Source organism: Mirounga leonina, unplaced genomic scaffold (genome assembly GCF_011800145.1).
Source record: "Mirounga leonina isolate KUSES-001 unplaced genomic scaffold, KU_Mleo_1.0 Mir_94, whole genome shotgun sequence".
Classification (NCBI taxonomy): Eukaryota; Metazoa; Chordata; class Mammalia; order Carnivora; family Phocidae; genus Mirounga; species Mirounga leonina.
The window spans coordinates 46,291,709-46,309,654 of record NW_023270855.1 but is presented as its reverse complement, the minus strand read 5'-3'; the positions used below and the strand labels follow the sequence as shown (position 1 = coordinate 46,309,654).

Here is a 17,946-nt window from a genome sequence, read left to right as displayed (position 1 = left end):
GCCTTGGCTCCTTTATGGGGTTGCTGGTCATTTTTAACTTACTGTTTTGTAAAAGCTCCTTTCATGGGCGCCTGGGTGGCTCAGTCGGTTAAGCGACTGCCTTCGGCTCAGGTCATGATCCTGGAGTCCCGGGATCGAGTCCCCCATCGGGCTCCCTGCTCGGCAGGGAGTCTGCTTCTCCCTCTGACCCTCCTCCCTCATGCTCTCTGTATCTCATTTTCTCTGTCTCAAATAAATAAATAAAATCTTTAAAAAAAACCAACAACCTTTCATATGTGGTGCAAAAACGTGGAAAAAAAAAATACATGTTTTCCCCCAAATATGGTGCAAATTCTTTCTTCCAGGGCACTTGATGTTTTTTAAGGTATATTTTGGGGCCAGGCTAGAATTTTTGAATTTTTTGCCTTGTTGGTATTAATCTTTTATGGCTTAAGGCAGAAACCTCTAGTTGCCCCCAAATACTCCTTCCTCGGTAACAGGATGTCCATATCTAGATGCCACCCACGAAAATACATTTCCCAGCCTTCTTTGCATTTAGGGGTAACCATGTGATATTAGCAGTAGCAATGTGTGCCATTTCCAGGAAATACTCATCTGGCTGGAATATAGGCACAATGTCTGGTGCTCCAGCAGCCATCTTTGGCCATTAAGAAGCCACACTGGAGCAGCAAGGTAGAAGGACTTTGAGTATCTGACCCTGTGTCTGTGTGATGAGAAAAGGGGAGAAGGAAACACCAGTCCTGCTTCGGCTGTAATCTGGAGGCTCTCCTTCGTCACTCGTGACTTGGCCCTGAGGTGGGCCCTAATGGTTGTGCCTGGGGCAGGTCACTACCCACTCAGCTTTAGTTTCTTCCTGTGTAAGGCAGGGTTGGTTCTGGGTGTGGGAAGACTTAAGATGAACTAGAGATAGGATATGTCACCAGGAAAGTGGAAGGTCCCGGCCCCACAAAGGCCCACTGTGCACCCCCATCCCCACCTTGGGTCTTCATCAAGGCTTCATCCATGTTACAGCCTGGGAACCAGGTGGGAGGGCTCTGCCCCAACCAGCCAAAGGGTGGGTTCAGTCCCTTATTGAGGCACCTTTGAACTGAAGATGAGTGAGCGCCAGCTCCCTAACTTATATCTAGTCATCCACCCACCCCGCCCACGGACCCCTCTACCATGTAACCATCCACCTGGGCATCTCCCCCTCTCCCCCCCACCAAACCCTGCACAGAGCAGTTGCCAGGACGCTGGCTGGAGATGGGGACTGCTGAACTGAGCTCTCTGCAGAGATCGTTGAGGTGCGTGAACCAAGCAGAAGAAGAACAAAAACCCGAGATAAGATAATGAGCCCTTTGGTGTGAGGCCCACAAGGCCCCTGCCTCCGGGATCGCTGACACCCCTCTGGTTGGCTGGGTGCTCCCAGGCCCTGTCCCTGTGTTTGTTCAGGTGCCATTCCTGGCAGGACTGGGAGCCCTGGGGGAGAGATCACAAGCTGCCCCTCCCTGTACCCCAGGGGCTCCTGAGTCAGGACTATCTGGCAAGGGCAGGCAGGCACTAAGGCAAGACAAGACAGGCAGGGGCCCCAGAAGACCTGACCTGGATCCTAAAACCAGGAGAGACTACCTGAGAATCATGGAATCCTAGAATCACTGTTGGGATCCTCAGGACTTAAGAATGGTGGACTCTCACAGGAAGCTACAGCACCATTAGTAAGAATGGTTTGCTTTTGGGGCACCCGGGTGGCTCAGTGGGTTAAGCATCTGCCTTCAGCTCAGGTAATGATCCCAGGGTCCTGGGATCGAGCCCCGCATCGGGCTCCCTGCTCCGCGGGAAGCCTGCTTCTCCCTCTTCCACTCCCCCAGCTGTGTTCCCTCTCTCGCTGTGTCTCTCTGTCAAATAAATAAAATGTTAAAAAAAAAAAAAAAAAAAAAAAGTGGTTTGCTTTTACTGAGTGCAAGGGAGAAGTTCAAGACCAGACACCCAGAAGGTCATGCTGGAGCCAGAGTAGCTCACAGCCTCTCACCCCGACCCCTGCCATGTCTCCAGGGAGCCATGAGAGCCCTGGGGGTGCCCGGGCAGCAGGCAGGGGTGCGCACAGCCAATAGCCATGCAACACCCTGACGTTCCTGCCCTGGGTGCTCAGACTGCAGCTGCGGGCCGTCAGGGAGCTCCCTGCCCCTCCCCCTTCACCAACGGGGTCCTGCCTGCCCTCTGCCCATATGGGAACTGTACAGTCGGGGAAGGTGCCACTGCATCTCCCCAACCCACTTCCTGTACCCCTCCAACCCCAGAGAAGAGGGTCCCACCCACCCCTCAGGGTTCCCAACTCTGGGCCTCCTGTCAAATCCTGGAATTCCAGAACACGTTCTGAATCCATCCCCACCCCACGGTCGCTGCCATGGACATGGCGGGCTTTTCAGAGTCTATAAATCTCATTAAGTCCCTCTGGCTCCAAACTCTCCAGTGGCCCCCCAGCGCCCTCAGAATAAAATCCACACCCTTGGCCAAGGCTCAAGGTCCCTTGTGGCCTTCGCTGTCCTCACTCACTCTGCTCACTCCACTTGACCTCAGGGCCTTTGCACTGGCTGTTCCCCCTGCATCTCTCCAAGCTTGGCTCAACCTCTGCCTGCCAGGTCTGCACTCACCTCCTCCAAGAGTTCCCCTCCCAGAGGCCCACATAAAGTCGTCCGCCAGGCCAGCTCCCTCTCTGACTTTGCTTCACTCCTCAACCATCAGCTTCGGAAATGTGTGTTCACCTCCTGGCTTGGTCATTGTCAAGTGCCTGTGATCCTGCTGTGTCCCCAGCAGCAGGTGCATGGTCCTGCACACAGTAGGTGCTCAATGATCGGGCCTCAGCCCAAGCGTCAGTCTGTAGCCTCCCACCTCACAGAGGAAGAGACAGGCTGGCAGTGGGGATGGTAGCCACTCCCAGAACCTCCCTGGGGAGGGAGGACCGGGTTTGTGCGCACTGCAACAATTTGCATATATTTGCATTCGCTTGCGTGGCTTTTCGGGAAGGGAATCCCCTCCAGGATTTATCCTTTCCCACCAGATTCTCCAGATGGGTGCAGCGCATACGGGCCTGGAAAAAAATGAAGGCGGGGGAAGGAAAAGGAACTCAGTGCCCTCTCCGCACCCTCCTGGCCGGGGTGGCGGAGTGCATATTGGCGGGCAACGGCGGGTGTCAGCCGCCCTATCGCAGTCCCGGGGTGGGGGGAGTGCAGGCCGGCCGCGCCCAGCGCGCGGAGAGCGAGAGCCGGGGGTGGGGTTGGGAGGGGGCACGAAGGGATGCTTGGGAGATGCTGGACCAAACTGGAGTGTCGCGTGTTGGCCGGAGACCACCAGGAGGCGGCAGAGGCTTGGACCGGACTCCAGGGCCCTCGGGTTCAACCCGGCGGAGGTCTTAGATCCCTCCCGCTTGTGGAAGAGGGAACCCCGTTTCGGGACTGGAACCCAGAGGTCAGAGCCTCCAGAGGCCAAAGTCCCTCAAGTCCACCAGCGAAGGGCCCAAGACGACAGTGTCTGGGTCCCTTGGTGGCATGACCCCAGGCAAGGGATTTCCCCTCCCCAACCTGGATCTCCTCATTTGCGCGATGGGGGACCATGTCAGACACTCCCTCCCAAGGAGTCCTGGGCCCCCCCATTTATTCGGATTCGAGGCCACTGACAGTCCCTCCCCCATGACCTCCATTATACACTTAACACCTGGCCCAGGACAGACGCTCCGTGAGTGTTTGGCACAGGAAACAACAAATGAATGAAGACATGAATGAATGAAGGCTTTACTCTGTGCCAGGCTCGTATTATGCAGGCTCGATTTATTCCTCAGCGCAGGGGCTCCTTTATCTCCATTTACAGATAGGGAAACTGAGGTACAGTGACAAGCAAAGACTCCCCCAAGTATGTCTGCATTTAGGACCTGAACCCCAGTGTCTCCCACTCAGCTTAGCCTGGGGGTGGGGTTTGGTGATTTCCTCCCGCTAGGTTCTGAAGAAAGGGAATGGCTGCAGGTGCCGGGGGGGGGGGGGGGGGGGGGGGGGGGGGCGGGTTCCAAGCAGAACGAGTTTTCCTCAAGCGGCAGGGCAACGCAGAAAATGAACGCCCGGCTTGTGGGAGAGTGAGCTCCCCTTAGCTTAAGGTACAAAAGCACGGCGGGGGTTCGAATGCTGTAGCCACGGCCTCCGGCCGTGTGGCTCCACGTGAGCGTGATGTGCCATCTTGGAGCCTCAGTTCCCCACCTGTCAACGGGAGACGTTAACAGCTCGGGGTGGGGGGAAAGGGCCCCCGGAAAGGGGGGAAAGTAAGAGCGGGTATTCGGGAGCCGCACCCCATCCCCACCCCCACCCGCAGCAGCCACCCACGTGGCCGGCCTTGGCCTATCTGACCCAGTCCCGGGCGGAAAGCGTGCGGGTCCTGCCCGCCCCCCACTCCAGGGGCGGGGCTTCGCGGACCCGGGAGCCCAATAAATCCACAGCCGGTCGCCGGTCGCCACCCCTTTAAGCCCTCCGGAGACCTCCAGTCACGGTCCGAGCGCCGAGCACAGCTCCCAGGGAGAGGCACCGACGGCTGGGCGGCCGACGCACCGCTGCAAGGGGCCAGCCTTACCGGGCGGGAGGCGAGGTGCACCGACGGACAGACGGCAGAGGCAGACGCGTAGACGAAGAGGCGGCACAGGGAGGCCGACGACCGCGGCGAGCATCCACAGATTCCCTGCCCAGGGAGCCCCCGCCCGAGTCCCTTCCGCTCCCTCCCTCCAGGGGCCGAAGGAGACAGGTGTGCGGCCTCGCTGCAGAGACCAAGCATCCTCCCATCTCCACGCAGCCCTGCCTCCTCGGTCGCTGCCCGTTTCCCTTACCGGGGGTGGCGGGGGGGGGGGGGGCACGCGGGGTGGCTGGAAGGGCGGAGGACGCGCTTGGCCCCCGCACCTGCACCTCATGGCGGTCGTCGAGGCCGGAGCGCGGGCCACGTTCGGAGCCTGGGATTACGCGGTCTTCGCCCTCATGCTGCTGGTGTCCACGGGCATCGGGCTGTGGGTCGGGCTGGCGCGGGGCGGGCAGCGCAGCGCCGAGGACTTCTTCACCGGGGGCCGGCGCCTGGCCGCCCTGCCCGTCGGCCTCTCGCTGGCCGCCAGCTTCATGTCGGCCGTACAGGTGCTGGGCGTGCCCGCCGAGGCCTACCGCTACGGCCTCAAGTTCCTCTGGATGTGCCTGGGACAGTTGCTCAGCTCCCTGCTCACCGCCCAGCTCTTCATGCCCGTCTTCTACCGCCTGGGCCTCACCAGCACCTACCAGGTACCGGGCAGAGGCCCGGAGGCAAGACCTGCCTGGCTGAGAACGCAGGGATGTGGCCGGGAGGTCCTGGGGCTTTGACGTGCTGTACGGGGGGCCGCCGGCGGGCTCCTTGCGGCTTTAACGGGGTAGACAGGTGCGCAGGGTTCTGGGAAGTAGCCCCAGGCAGCGGGGTGAGGGGCAGGAAGGAGGAAGAGGAGCCGCCGTCCTGGTTCTCCTCGGTGGAAGCCCGCGCAAGGCGGAGCCAGGCGTGCACCAAGTGTGGACAGGCACGAACCTGCCCCCCGCACAGCTGAGCGATCGCCGGACAGGGGGCCAACGGTTCGAAACCCGACTTCCCCGCTTACTCTGCTCGGGCCTCCCAAGTGTCTAACTGGGCTAATAAGAGGACTGCCCTCCAGGGCAGGGGGTAAAGTGATTAAAATCATGACCGGTAGACAGTAGGCGACCAAGAACAGTTGGCCCCAGGCTGTGTAGAGTCCGCTTGTCGACTCAGAGCGGCACCACCCCCCTGGGACCAATTAGCCACCAGTGGGGGCGGAAGAACGTGCACCTTTGACGGATCCGTCTTCCTGGGCACACTTGGTGTGCGGGGATGCGGGGATGGCGCGTGTGCACAGACAGGTGTGGGCACACTGATCGGAATCTGTGCGCTTGGCGGGGGCCCCCCACGGGCAAGAGGGGAGAGAGAAGTTGGCCTCCGGAGGGAGGGCAGAAGCCACGAGGGCGGGTGAAGCACCCCAGAGGCCTCGATCTCCTGGGTAGGACCTGTCCAGGTGACCACGAGCCTCGGCTCCTCCTTGCAGTACCTGGAGCTGCGCTTCAGCCGCGGTGTGCGGCTCTGCGGGACCCTGCAGTACCTGGTAGCCACAGTGAGTGGCCTCGGCCCCGCCCTCGCCCTCAGGGTCTGGCTCAGATCCCGCCCGGGTCCGGGTCTCCGTCGGCCCCGCCCGCAGCCCGCCCCCTTCCGTCACGGCCCCGCCCTGTGGGTCCCACCCCCATCCTGTAAGGCCCTTCCCAGGCCCATCCTCAACCTTTCTGGCCCCGCCCCCTGCGGTCCGAAGACCCGCCCCCATACGCCCGGCCTGACCCCGCCCCCACCCCGCTCCGGATCCCCTGCTGGCCGGACACCGCAAGCTCCGCCACCACCATTCTCTTCCTAACCCCTTCCCGTCCTCCGCGGGCCTCACCCGGTCCCGGCTCTCTGCCCATAGGTGCTGTATACTGGCATCGTGATCTACGCCCCCGCGCTCATCCTGAATCAAGGTTTGACTCTGGGAGATCTCGGGAGGGTGACCGGGAGGGAGCAAAGCCTTTGAGACTAGACCGAAGGAGAGGGGAGGGGCAGCCCCAGGAGAGACTTGGGGAGGGAAGAATCCCGAAGAGATGAGGACCCTAGACACCAGGGGCCAAGTTTGCACCCTGCCTGGAGGCCTAATGGTGGAGGGGTTTCCTTGTGCAGTGACTGGGTTGGACATCTGGGCCTCGCTGCTGTCCACTGGAGCCATCTGTACCTTCTACACGACTGTGGTGAGTGACACCCCCACCCCACGTGGGGGCTCCATGCCCACTGGGTGGGGGAGACCCTGAAGCCATCATCCACTCCTTACTTGCCCTTTCTGCTGAGGAAACCTGCATCCCAGCTGGGCCTCTGTTTCCTCATCTTAATAACAAGTCGTTTGAAAGGCTTATTGCTGAGAGTCCAGGGATATGCTAGCTTCAGGACTGGCTGGACCCAGGGGCTACAACAGCATCCTCTGGGCCCCTATCCCATCTCTTGGGGTCCCATCAACTCAGAAAGTGAGTTCCTATTTCAGGATGGGCTGGCAAATGTCCCAGGAGGGTTCCGGTTGGCTGGCCCCAGTGTGCAGGATGAACCAGTCACAGAAGTTTGGGGGGCTGGGGAAGATGTTCTGGTTGGCTATTTCTGGAGCTGGGAGTCGATTGGCTTCCAGTGGATGGCCTTTGAGGGAGAAGGGGCTTCTCCAAAGGCAAATCAAGGGGCTCCCATGGGAAGGCAGCGGTATGGAGGCTGGAAGGGTAAAAGCAATAACTAAGAACAATCGTCATGGTAGTAATGATAATGCTGGCAGCCATCACTCATTCACTCACTGAACTTGTATGTGGTAGGTGCTATTGCAAAGATTTTCCTCATACGAACTAATTAAATCCTCACAACAACACCATTTTCTGGATGAGGAAACCGGCAGAGAGAGGCATCAGTCCCAGCCACTGCTGAAAGCCAAACTGGGTTGGCCTCAGACAGATCCCTATCTGACCCCCTGCCTCCCTGTCTGTCACATCTTGCAGGGCGGCATGAAGGCTGTGGTCTGGACTGATGTGTTCCAGGTCGTGGTGATGCTAACTGGCTTCTGGGTTGTCCTGGCCCGCGGGATCATGCTGGTGGGTGGGCCCAGGCACATGTTTGAGATTGCCCAGAACCACTCCCGGATGAACCTGATGGAGTGAGTAAAACCGTAGAGAGGGTCCTGCAAAGAGGTGGAGCTGACATCCCTCTGCCCTGGGAGAAGCCAACCAATGCTTCTGCTCCAGGAAGCCCTCCCTGCTTCCCTTCCCAGACTCCCCACACACCAAACATGTGCCTCCCCTCTCTAGACTGCCCTAGCCCCCATCCCTCCATCTGTCCCACCATGTCCCCCAGACCAGACTGGAGACTGACGACTCTCTGAGGTCCCAGCTGGGCACAGACACTTTTTTTTTTTTCGGTCTTTTTTTAATTTTTGACAATTTTTTTTTTATTATAACGTGTCTTGGTGAAGTCTTTTTAGGATTCAATCTTACAGGGGACTTTAAGCTTCATGTCCCAAGATTTCCATATATTTCCCAATTTGGGGAATTTTTCAGCCATTGTTTCTTTATTTTTTTTTAAGATTTTATTTATTTATTTGACAGAGAGAGAGAGACAGAGACAGCGAGAGAGGGAACACAAGCAGGGGGAGAGGGAGAGGGAGAAGCAGGCTTCCCGCAGAGCAGGGAGCCCGATGTGGGGCTCGATCCCAGGACCCCGGGATCATGACCTGAGCCGAAGGCAGATGCTTAACGACTGAGCCACCCAGGCTCCCCAGAAAGGTTTTTAAATGCATACATGGATGACTCAGTAAATAAATAAATTTTCAATCCGGCAAACTCCTACTCACACTTCAAAACCCACCCCAAAAGTCCCCTCAAGGCCCATAAGGTTCAGAATGGCCATCTGGGGCCCTGGGGAGGGCGAAGTCAATGTGGCATTCCCATATGGCTGTCTTGTCCCACCCTTATCCAGCTTTGACCTGGACCCGCGGAGCCGCTACACATTCTGGACTTTTCTGGTGGGTGGCACATTGGTCTGGCTCTCAATGTATGGCGTGAACCAAGCACAGGTGCAGCGCTATGTGGCCTGTCGCACAGAGAAGCAGGCCAAGCTGTGAGTGTTTAGGAGGGGCAGGGTGGGGGGCTCTGGGACCAGCTGCCCCCCTCCCCAGTCTGAGGCTGCCCCTCCCCCTAGGGCCTTGCTCATCAACCAGCTGGGCCTGTTCCTGATCGTGCTCAGCGCTGCTGGCTGTGGCATCATCATGTTCACGATCTATGTAGACTGTGACCCTCTCCTTGCAGGGCGTATCTCCGCCCCGGACCAGGTAAGTCTGGCCCAGGCTCCTAGGCCACTCCTGCCCTCCCCACCCCCATTCTGAACTTCTGCATGGATGAATCTCTGGGAGCAAGGATGGAACAGCATTCCTAGAAGAGAGAACAGCCTGCTCAGAGGTCCAGGGGCAGGCAAGAGCTTGGCACAGAGGAGGATCTGGAAGGAGCAGGGAAGACAAGGCTGGGAGGCAATGGGGAGCCTTAGGGGAAGTGGGCGAGCAGGGGAGGGGCACATTCAGATTTAGAGTCAGAAACTCCCCGAGGGGTATTTTTTTTAAAAGATTTTATTTATTTGAGAGAGAGAGAGAGCATGAGAGGGGGGAGGGTCAGAGGGAGAAGCAGACTTGAGCCCGATATGGGACTTGATCCTGGGACTCCAGGATCATGACCTGAGCCGAAGGCAGTCGCTCAACCAACTGAGCCACCCAGGGGCCCTCCCTGAGGGATATTAAGGAGGAGATGGGACCATGGTTCAGCATGAAATGATAGTGTTGATAATAATAATCACCAGCTCTCATGACCTAAGCACCTACTCTGTGCCTCATGCTGTTCCCTTCACAAGCAGTTAGTCTCCCATAAAACCCTTCAACATGATGAGGCCAAGGCTGTCATGGCCCCTATTTTACAGATGAGGAAACTGGGGCTGGAGTGGGTGGGAAGCAACTGCCTGAGGTCAAAGGTGAGCAGGGGCAGCACCAGGGCCAGGAGACTTGCCTGGTTCAGAGTCAGTTCAGAATCGGCAGAAGATGGAAGGCTGTCCTGTCTGCTGTTCTCCGCTGGGGTCAGCTCCTGGACTGCCTGACTGCAACCTCAGCCAAGGACTGCACCTATTAACTTTACTGTCCTCATCAGTAAAGCAGAGATGACGCGGGACTCTGCCTCACTGGGATCCCAGGGCACGCAGTCAATCAACAAACACACACACAGTGCCCGCTGTGAGCCCGGTCTGCACTGGGCCCTGGGGACATGCAGTGTGAGGACAGACAGAATCCCTCGTCCTCGGGGTGCTGCTGTCCTGGATGCCAACCCCAGACTCTGCCCCACCCCACCCCACCCCACCCCACCCCACCCCCGCCAGTACATGCCCTTGCTGGTGCTGGACATCTTCGAGGACCTGCCTGGAGTCCCTGGGCTCTTTCTGGCCTGTGCCTACAGTGGGACCCTCAGGTGAGCAGCCCTCCTTGCTCACCCAGCTGCCCCTCTGTGGGGTAGAACGTTCTGGGCATGTCCATCATTACAGTTCCTGCTTGGTCCCCAGTGGGCAGCTCAGGTGGGCTCCAGCAGAAGGCACGCCCTGGGGACAAGAACCCCAGCTGTGGGGTTTTCACCTTCTTATCACCTGGCAGGGCCATACCCGCCTCCCCTCTCCCTTCTTTCTTTCCTGCCTTCTGCCCCCAAACAAATGTTTATTGAGCACCTACTACGTACTGAGCACCTACTATGTGCATATGTGGGAGGCAAGGCACTGCCATTCTAAATCCCAGGGCACAGCTGTGACCAAGTGGTCCCCCACTCCTGCCCTCAAGGGCCTCACATTCTAGTGTTTTCAAATACTCCGTGACTTCTGGCACATCCCTGCTCCTGTTGTGACCAGGGTCCCAAGCAGTTCTCAGCACCCTATGATTGCTGTGTAATGAGAACTTGTGTCATTCGTGTCCTTGGTCAGGGGTGTCCTTGCTCCCGTGGGGGTGTCTCAGGTCTGGGGGCGCGGATGGTGGGGTGGTGGACTTCTCCTCCACGCTTGGGGAATTCTGTCACCCATGCCTCTGCCCTTGGGCTGGGTGGGGTCCTGGCAAGTCAGATGGTATGAGCAGCTGGGGCCTCCCACAACAGGTGGACCCCAGGGGGGGGTGTGGCCAGTCCCTTGATGAGACCTGTTGACCACCCTCCCCACCCCACTCTCAGCACCGCGTCCACCAGCATCAACGCCATGGCTGCGGTCACCGTGGAGGACCTCATCAAACCCCGGCTGCCCAGCCTCGCACCCCGGAGACTCGTAATGGTCTCCAAGGGGCTCTGTGAGTTGGAGGAACTCGGGTTGGGGGGGGCAGGGGGCATCTCCCCGCTGACCATGCCACCCCCCATCTGCAACAGCACTCCTCTATGGCTCAGCCTGTCTCATCGTGGCAGCTCTGTCCTCGCTGCTGGGGGGAGGCGTCCTCCAGGTGAGCCCCCCGCCCTGACCCAGCCCCATCTCCACAAGAAGCATGGCATCGTCTGCATTGAACTGAAACCGAGAGGGTCCTACTTTTCGTGGCAGAACTGGGTTTTGTCCGATGCCACCAGCCTGATAACTTTGTGCAGCCACCTGCCTGGTGGCAATGGGAGGTGGGAGGTGGGGGGCAGCGGGTGGCTTGGAGGCAGGGAGGGCCTCGCCCTGGCTCGGAGGTGGGACCAGAATTTGTCAGGAGAGAGAATCCGCGTCTTTGCCTCCAACACGGGGGAGAGAGACAGGGACAGGGAGTCCCGTCCCCTTTAGGGAAACAAGCACGGAGTCTCAAGGTCCACAGTGGAATTACTCAGGTCTTGCTTTCCCAGAGAGCAAACTGAAGCCAGGAGAGGTGGGATGGCTCTGCCCTCAGCTCCCCCTCCCCACCCCTTCTCACAGGGCTCCTTCACCATCATGGGAGTCATCAGCGGCCCCCTCCTTGGAGCCTTCATCCTGGGGATGTTTCTTCCCGCCTGCAACACGCTGGTGAGTGGGGGCGGCTAGGGGTTGGGAGGGTGCATGGCCTCTCTCCCCTGACCTGGGATCTGCCCCCAGGGCGTCCTCTCTGGGCTGGCCACCGGCTTGGCGCTCTCGCTGTGGGTGGCCGTCGGTGCCACTCTATACCCACCTAGCACCCAGTCCTTGGGAGTCCTGCCATCATCAGCTGCCGGCTGTGTCATGCCCTCAGCCAACGCCTCTGGCCTCCTGGGCCAGCTCCTGGCCACCAACACCTCCAGCAGGAACCCCAGGTGAGCGGGCTGCTCAGAAGGGTGGGTGTGGCCTGAGAGGGTGTGGTGGGGGAGGGGAGCTCTGAAACTGAGTCTTGAATGAAAAGGAGGAATGTGCTTGCGAAGAGGTGAAGGAAGGGCATTCCAGGTGGAGAGAAGGGAAAGTGCAAAGGGCCTGAGGTCGGGTTTGGTTTAGTGAGGATGGGGTGTATTTAGTGGGCCGAGAAGGATAGATGAGGTCCAGCCAGAAGAATTTGGTCTGATTCTTTATTATTATTATTACTCTTGAGATATAATTTGCAGACCATAAAATGAACCATTTAAAAGTGGTTTTTAGTGGATTCACAAGGTTATACAACCATCACCATTAACTCAAGAACATTTTCATCACCTCACAAGGAAGCCCCATATCTCCATGAGCAGTCACTCCCCATCTCCCCCTCCCTCCAGCCCCTGGCAACCACTAATCCGCTTTCTGTTGCTATGGATTTGCCTGTCTGGACATTTATTATAAATGGAATTATACAATATATGGCCTGTTTTGTCTGGCTTCTTTCACTCAACATGATGTTTTCAAGGTTTTTGTTTGGTTTTGGTTTTGGTGTTTTCAAGGTTTATCCACATTGTAGCACATATGAGGGCTTGATTCCTTTTTATGGCTGAATAATATTCCCTGTATGGATGGACCACATTTTGTTTATCCATTCATCCCTTGGACATCTGGGTTGTTTCCACTTTTTGGCTACTGTGAACAGTGCTGCTATGATCATTTGTGTACATATGTGTACATAAGTTTTGGTGTGGACATATGGTTTCATTTCTCTCGGTTTGTACCTAGGAATCGAACTACTGGATCATATAGAAGTTCTTTTCAAATTATTTTTAAACACTTTTAAAATATTTTATTTATTTATTTGAGAGAGAGAGCATGAGTGAGAGAGCACGAGTGGGGGTGGAAGAGCAGAGGGAGAGGGAGAAGCAGACTTCCCGAGGAGCAGGGGGCCCGATGTGGGGCTTGATCCCAGGACCTGGAGATCATGATCTGAGCCCAAGGCAGACGCTTAACCATCTGAGCCACCCAGACACCCCTATATCTTTTTTTTTTCCCGAGAAATGCCTATTCAAACCCTTTGCCCATTTTTTAATTGGTTCATTTGCTTTTTTATTGTTGAGTTATAATTTATATATTCTTTAAATCTTTATGTATTCTGGACACTAGATCCTTAGACAGATGTATGATTTGCAAATATTTTCTTCCACTCTGGGTTGTCTTTTCATATCTCTTGATAGTGTCCTTTGATGCACAAAAGATTTCAGTTTTGATGAAGTCTAATTTATCTATGTTTTCTTGGGTTGCTTGTGCTTTTGGTGACAGATCTAAGAAATTATTACCAAATCCAAGATCATAAAGATGCACACCTGTGTTTTCTTCTAAGTGTTTAATTTGGGTAGATTCTGAGAGTAACAGGGAGCCATGGAGAGTGGTGAGCAGTGACAGGAAGTAATCTGAGTTACATTTCAGTAATGCTCCCTCTGGCTGTGTGTAGAGAACACCTGTGGGTGGAAGTGGGTTAGCTGGGGAGAAAGAGAAGTGGCCACTGCACACATCTGAGTGAGCAATAATGGAAGACTGGGCTAGGCCGTGGCAGTGGAGATGGGAGGAAATGAACAAATTGTGAGTGGCTTTTGGACTCATGCACACCTCTCCTACCCCTAGCCCTAAAATGGACCTTGATCGACCCGCCTTAGCTGACAACTTCTATGCCATTTCCTATCTTTACTATGGAGCCCTGGGCACACTGAGCACTGTTCTATGTGGAGTCCTCGTCAGCTGCTTGACAGGTAAGCAGGATGTATGGCCTTCTCAGAGATCACCTTGTGAATCCCTCTGCCTCCAACCCACTGGGCAGGAAGAAGAGGAAGGACATTCCTGTCAGCCAAATGACCACCACGTGCTGGACGACGCATCAGCACCCTTTATGCTGTGTCGCCTTCGGGACAAACTCTGCACCTTGCAGGGCTGGTCCTGTTTTGTGGAGGCAGAAGAAACTGAGCTCCCCCCCCCCCCGCCCCAACCTGCCTTTCTAGTCTCCCCCACCTCCAAAACCAAGTCGTTGCTAGAGGATGTGGGGTGGAGCCTCGAGGCGCTGTCCATTGTGCTGAAATATCTTCTCAGGAGGGCCTCAGCCACTCCATGTCCCTCCGGGAATTCTGAATGCCACTGAGAAGTGGAAAGAGATCAAGAGAAATCAATAGTGATCACAGTACCTGTTCTTGCTTCCTGTGTCTCAGACTTTACATTCACCAAGGCTTTCTTGAGTCCTTCTCTGTGCCAGACACTATTCTAGATGCTGGGGAAATAATGAACCACCCACTGATGTATTACATCCCCTCACTGTGTAGATGAGAGAACTGAAGCCCAGAGAAGGGCAGAGGCTTGCCAGGGTACCCAGTGGGTCATTATCGAATCTGGGATTGGAACCCATCAGAGCTCTCCCTTTCCCCTCCCTCTCCAGTTCCCGTCACCTCTTCACTAAATATCTCCCTTTCCCACAGGCCCCACCAAGCGCAGTGCCTTGAGTCCTGGGCTGCTGTGGTGGGATCTTGCACGGCAGACAGCATCGGTGGCCCCCAAGGAAGAAGTGGCTACCTTGGATGACAGCTTGGGGAAGGTCAGTCACAGGGCTAGCTCCCAGAGCAGGGGGAGGGACAGTGAAGTGACTTTGGGTCCCCTGGGCATGGCCATAAGTCAGGGGAGGGAATTGGTGAGTCACCATCTTTCTCAGCGTCTTCCAGAGAAAAGGCTTCGGTGAGAGTTGACGTGTCTTCAACACTTTTTATTACACCCTTCAACAAAGACTGAGAATTTCATAATATTCATTTCCTTGGATTACATCCAGTCTGTGCCAGGTGAAACTGGTTTACCTTTAAGGTATTGATTTAAAATCTCTTCTGTAAATAAAAGTACCTAATTCAGAAGTGAGTCAACTTCGAGAAAATCTTACATAAGAAACATGAGCAGGGGTAGGCCAACTTCCCCCAAAGTCGTGTGGTTGCTATGTGAATGCCCTGAATTTGGAAAATGCTGTCCCTGATCCAAACCTGCCTCTGCTTTGAAATCCCTGTTTCATTTTCTCATTTCTTACTCTGGGCTGGGGTTCTTGTCCACTGTCTAGGAGGAGCAGATGAAAGCTAAACTGAGAAATAAGTAAGATCTCAGCAGGTAATAAGGACAATAAAACAGGGTACTGTGATGAGGGTGGCCTCTTGGAAGAGGTAAGAGATAGAGCCCCTAAGGAGGAGGAGCCAGCCCTAGGAAGATCTGGGGGAAGGGCATTCTTGATGGAGGGTACAGCAGGAGCAAAGGCTGAGGCCAGAAGCTTGAGAAGGGGAGGTATGGAGAGGGAAGGGATTTGGCTGGAGTGTTTTTAAAGCTCCTTTCAGCTGCTATGGGGAAATATTTATTTTCTTGAAGGGGAGCAGGCAGAAAGAGTGAGAGGGAGGCAGGCATCCTTGCAAGCACTGATGACTTGGACTATAGGTGACGTGGGCACTGGGGGAGAGAGAGAAGCGGGTGGAGGTTTTGGAGGCAGAAGGGACAGGACTGGCTGATGCACTGACCAAGGGGACAGTTGTGCAACCCTGCCCAGGTTCTGTCCTTCTAGGCCCTCAGTGACCCCATCTGGAAGATGAGCTGACACAGAGCAGAATGGATCTCTGACAGTGTCTTTCTTCTCTTTTCATTCCAGGGTGCTGAGGAACTGCCCCCTGGAACCAAGAGGCCTCCTGACTTCCTGCCCACTGACGAGGACCACCTGCTCTTCCTGGGGCAGAAGGAGGTGAATGGAGCTGGCTCCTGGACCCCCAGGAGTGCACATGACCGTGGTCAGGACCTTCGAGAGACAGACCTCTGAGCCAGCAGGGGACTGACCACCTGGGATGGAACCTCAGGGTGGGCCATCCCAGGCCACAGAACAGCCTCGGGCTCCAACTGGCTGGACTGTGTCCTATGCAAATGAGTTTGGGATCCCTGCCCTACGGAAAGAGGTGAAGCCCTGCCTTTGGGAGGTCATTTTATCCAGCCCCCTTCCAGCCAGCCCCTAGTCTTCAATGCTGCACCCTTGCCTGCTCCCCGAAAATGAAGCCAGATTTCTCTCTACGTACAATAGAAAGATGTTGGAGTCCCCTCTGGACAACATGGGAAAACTCCAGGCCCAACATTAAGGTCTGAGAAAGTCTCCAGTGCTTCTCTGGAACATGTCTGAATATTAGCAAGGATTTGGGAGGTCCTCAGGCACAATCCCCTGCACCCCATTTTACAGATGGGGAAACTGAGGCCTGAAAAGGGGCAACAACTTGACCAAGGTCACAGAGCACACCAGAGATTCATTGAGAGTTGGGAAACCAGCTCTTCCACCTTCACCGCCTCCCTGTTTTCCTCCCTTTGGAGGGTCAGACATCACATGGCCCCTGACCTTGGGAGCAAGAAGGGAGGATAAAGGAGAAATAACATTTTCGATCTTCCTCTAATGCCTGGACACTATGTATCTCATCCATTAAGGAGCATGAACCCACTTCACAGAGGAATAAACTAAGGCTCAGTGAGGTGGCCTGAGGTTACAGCAAGTCGGGTCTGGGCAGGGACGGACCTGGGAGCTGCATGATGCTGAAGGTCTATTGCCAACATGTCACTGGTGGACAGGGTCAGATAGGTTGGGCAAACCCATGTCCTGGGGATGCACTTGACTTTGGATGGAGATTTAATCCACGCACATCCAATAAACGGACTTTGACGCTTGATGTTCTGTGCTCTCCTCACTCAGATATGAGTGTGAATCTCAGTGTCTCTTGCCCCAAGACTGAGCGAATAAACCTGAGTGTTTAAGCATCAGAGTGAGGTGATAATTGCCATCTCGGGGTGAATTATGCTGCCCTCCCTGACACATAGCTTCTCTCACCCTCCTGATTTGCTCTTGAAGCATTCCCTCCCCACTGCCCTTTCTGCCTGGACCCTGCCAGCCTCCACACTGTCCCTGCACCAGTCCCTTGGGGTCTCTGGGATCTTGACAGCTGGCTGCACTCACATCTGCTCACATACCTGCTATGGCTCCTGTGGTCCCCAAGGGAGCATCCCCTACTCAGTTCAATAGGGTCCTCCCAAGATTCAAGACCCAAAACCTCCGAATGTGACCTTACTTGAAGAGTCTTGGCAGGTATACTTAGATTAAGATAACGTCATACTGGATTAGGGTGGGCCCTCAACCCAATGACTGTGTCCTTATAAGAAAAGAAGACACACAGACACATAGGGAGACAGCCATGTGGACACCGAGACAGAGACTGACACATCTACGTGGCAAGGGACACCAAGGATTGCTGGAGCCACCAGAAGCCAGGAGAGAGGCAAGAGGGGGTTCTCTTTTAGAGCCTTCGGAAGGAGTACAGCCTGCCAACACCTTGATTTTGGACTTCTGGCCTCCAGAGCTGGGAGAGAATAAATATCTATTATTTTAAGCTATGGCAGCTCAGGAAGTTAATACACACCTCAGGATCTGACCTCTCTCCACCCCTCAGAGACCTGGCCCTTTGTACAGGCTGTTTTCTGGAGACCTTTAAATTTGGACTTAAAAGGGAACATTGCAAATTTTCCACCACTGACCGAGTAGCATGGGAAGCAGACTTTCCACTGGTTAGTGGTGCTCACTCAGAGCAGAGCCTAACTTGGAGGTGAGAAGAGGCATGAGGGGCTAAGGCAGAACAAGCTGGTTTGGCTGATATTTTAGAGATCCAGCCATGTTGTCCCATTATCAATAGTTCATTCTTTCCATTGCTGAAGAGTATCCCACTGTATGGATGAATCACAGTTTGTTCAACCATTCACTATGTCAGCCTTGAAAATAAAGCAGCCAGTTATTTTACTAGCAAAGTGGGTTTATTCGGGAATGGCAGAGGAATTGCAATTTGGGACATGCAAGCTATGGCAAAACCATAGCCAAGTCTAGAGAACAAAAGAGAGGAACATTACTTTATAGAGAAAAAGAAGGAAGTTGGGCACTTGGGCAGCTCAGCTGGTTGAGCATCTGCCTTCGGCTCA

The 17,946-nt window shown here is 55.4% G+C and overlaps 1 protein-coding gene across 1 annotated transcript; it reads left to right on the top strand.

Moving 5' to 3' along the window:
* The first annotated feature begins 4,919 nt into the window (after positions 1 to 4,919).
* Positions 4,920 to 17,394, top strand: SLC5A5 (solute carrier family 5 member 5). The gene is made up of 15 exons (XM_034996886.1): positions 4,920 to 5,276; positions 6,080 to 6,145; positions 6,488 to 6,539; positions 6,736 to 6,803; positions 7,584 to 7,738; positions 8,557 to 8,697; positions 8,779 to 8,908; positions 9,994 to 10,082; positions 10,821 to 10,933; positions 11,010 to 11,080; positions 11,524 to 11,610; positions 11,680 to 11,873; positions 13,570 to 13,694; positions 14,409 to 14,524; positions 15,602 to 17,394. Exons 1-15 carry the CDS (start codon positions 4,920 to 4,922, stop codon positions 15,764 to 15,766), a joined length of 1,929 nt encoding a protein of 642 aa, XP_034852777.1. The 3' UTR covers positions 15,767 to 17,394.
* The last annotated feature ends 552 nt before the right edge of the window (positions 17,395 to 17,946 follow it).

Bases quoted from the DNA above. Each gene is read 5' to 3' on its own strand.
- SLC5A5 (XM_034996886.1), top strand. From the start codon at position 4,920: ATGGCGGTCGTCGAGGCCGGAGCGCGGGCCACGTTCGGAGCCTGGGAT. The intron at 8,909-9,993 runs GTAAGTCTGGCC...CACCCCCGCCAG, and splicing joins GTATCTCCGCCCCGGACCAG to TACATGCCCTTGCTGGTGCT. The intron at 10,934-11,009 runs GTGAGTTGGAGG...CATCTGCAACAG, and splicing joins AATGGTCTCCAAGGGGCTCT to CACTCCTCTATGGCTCAGCC.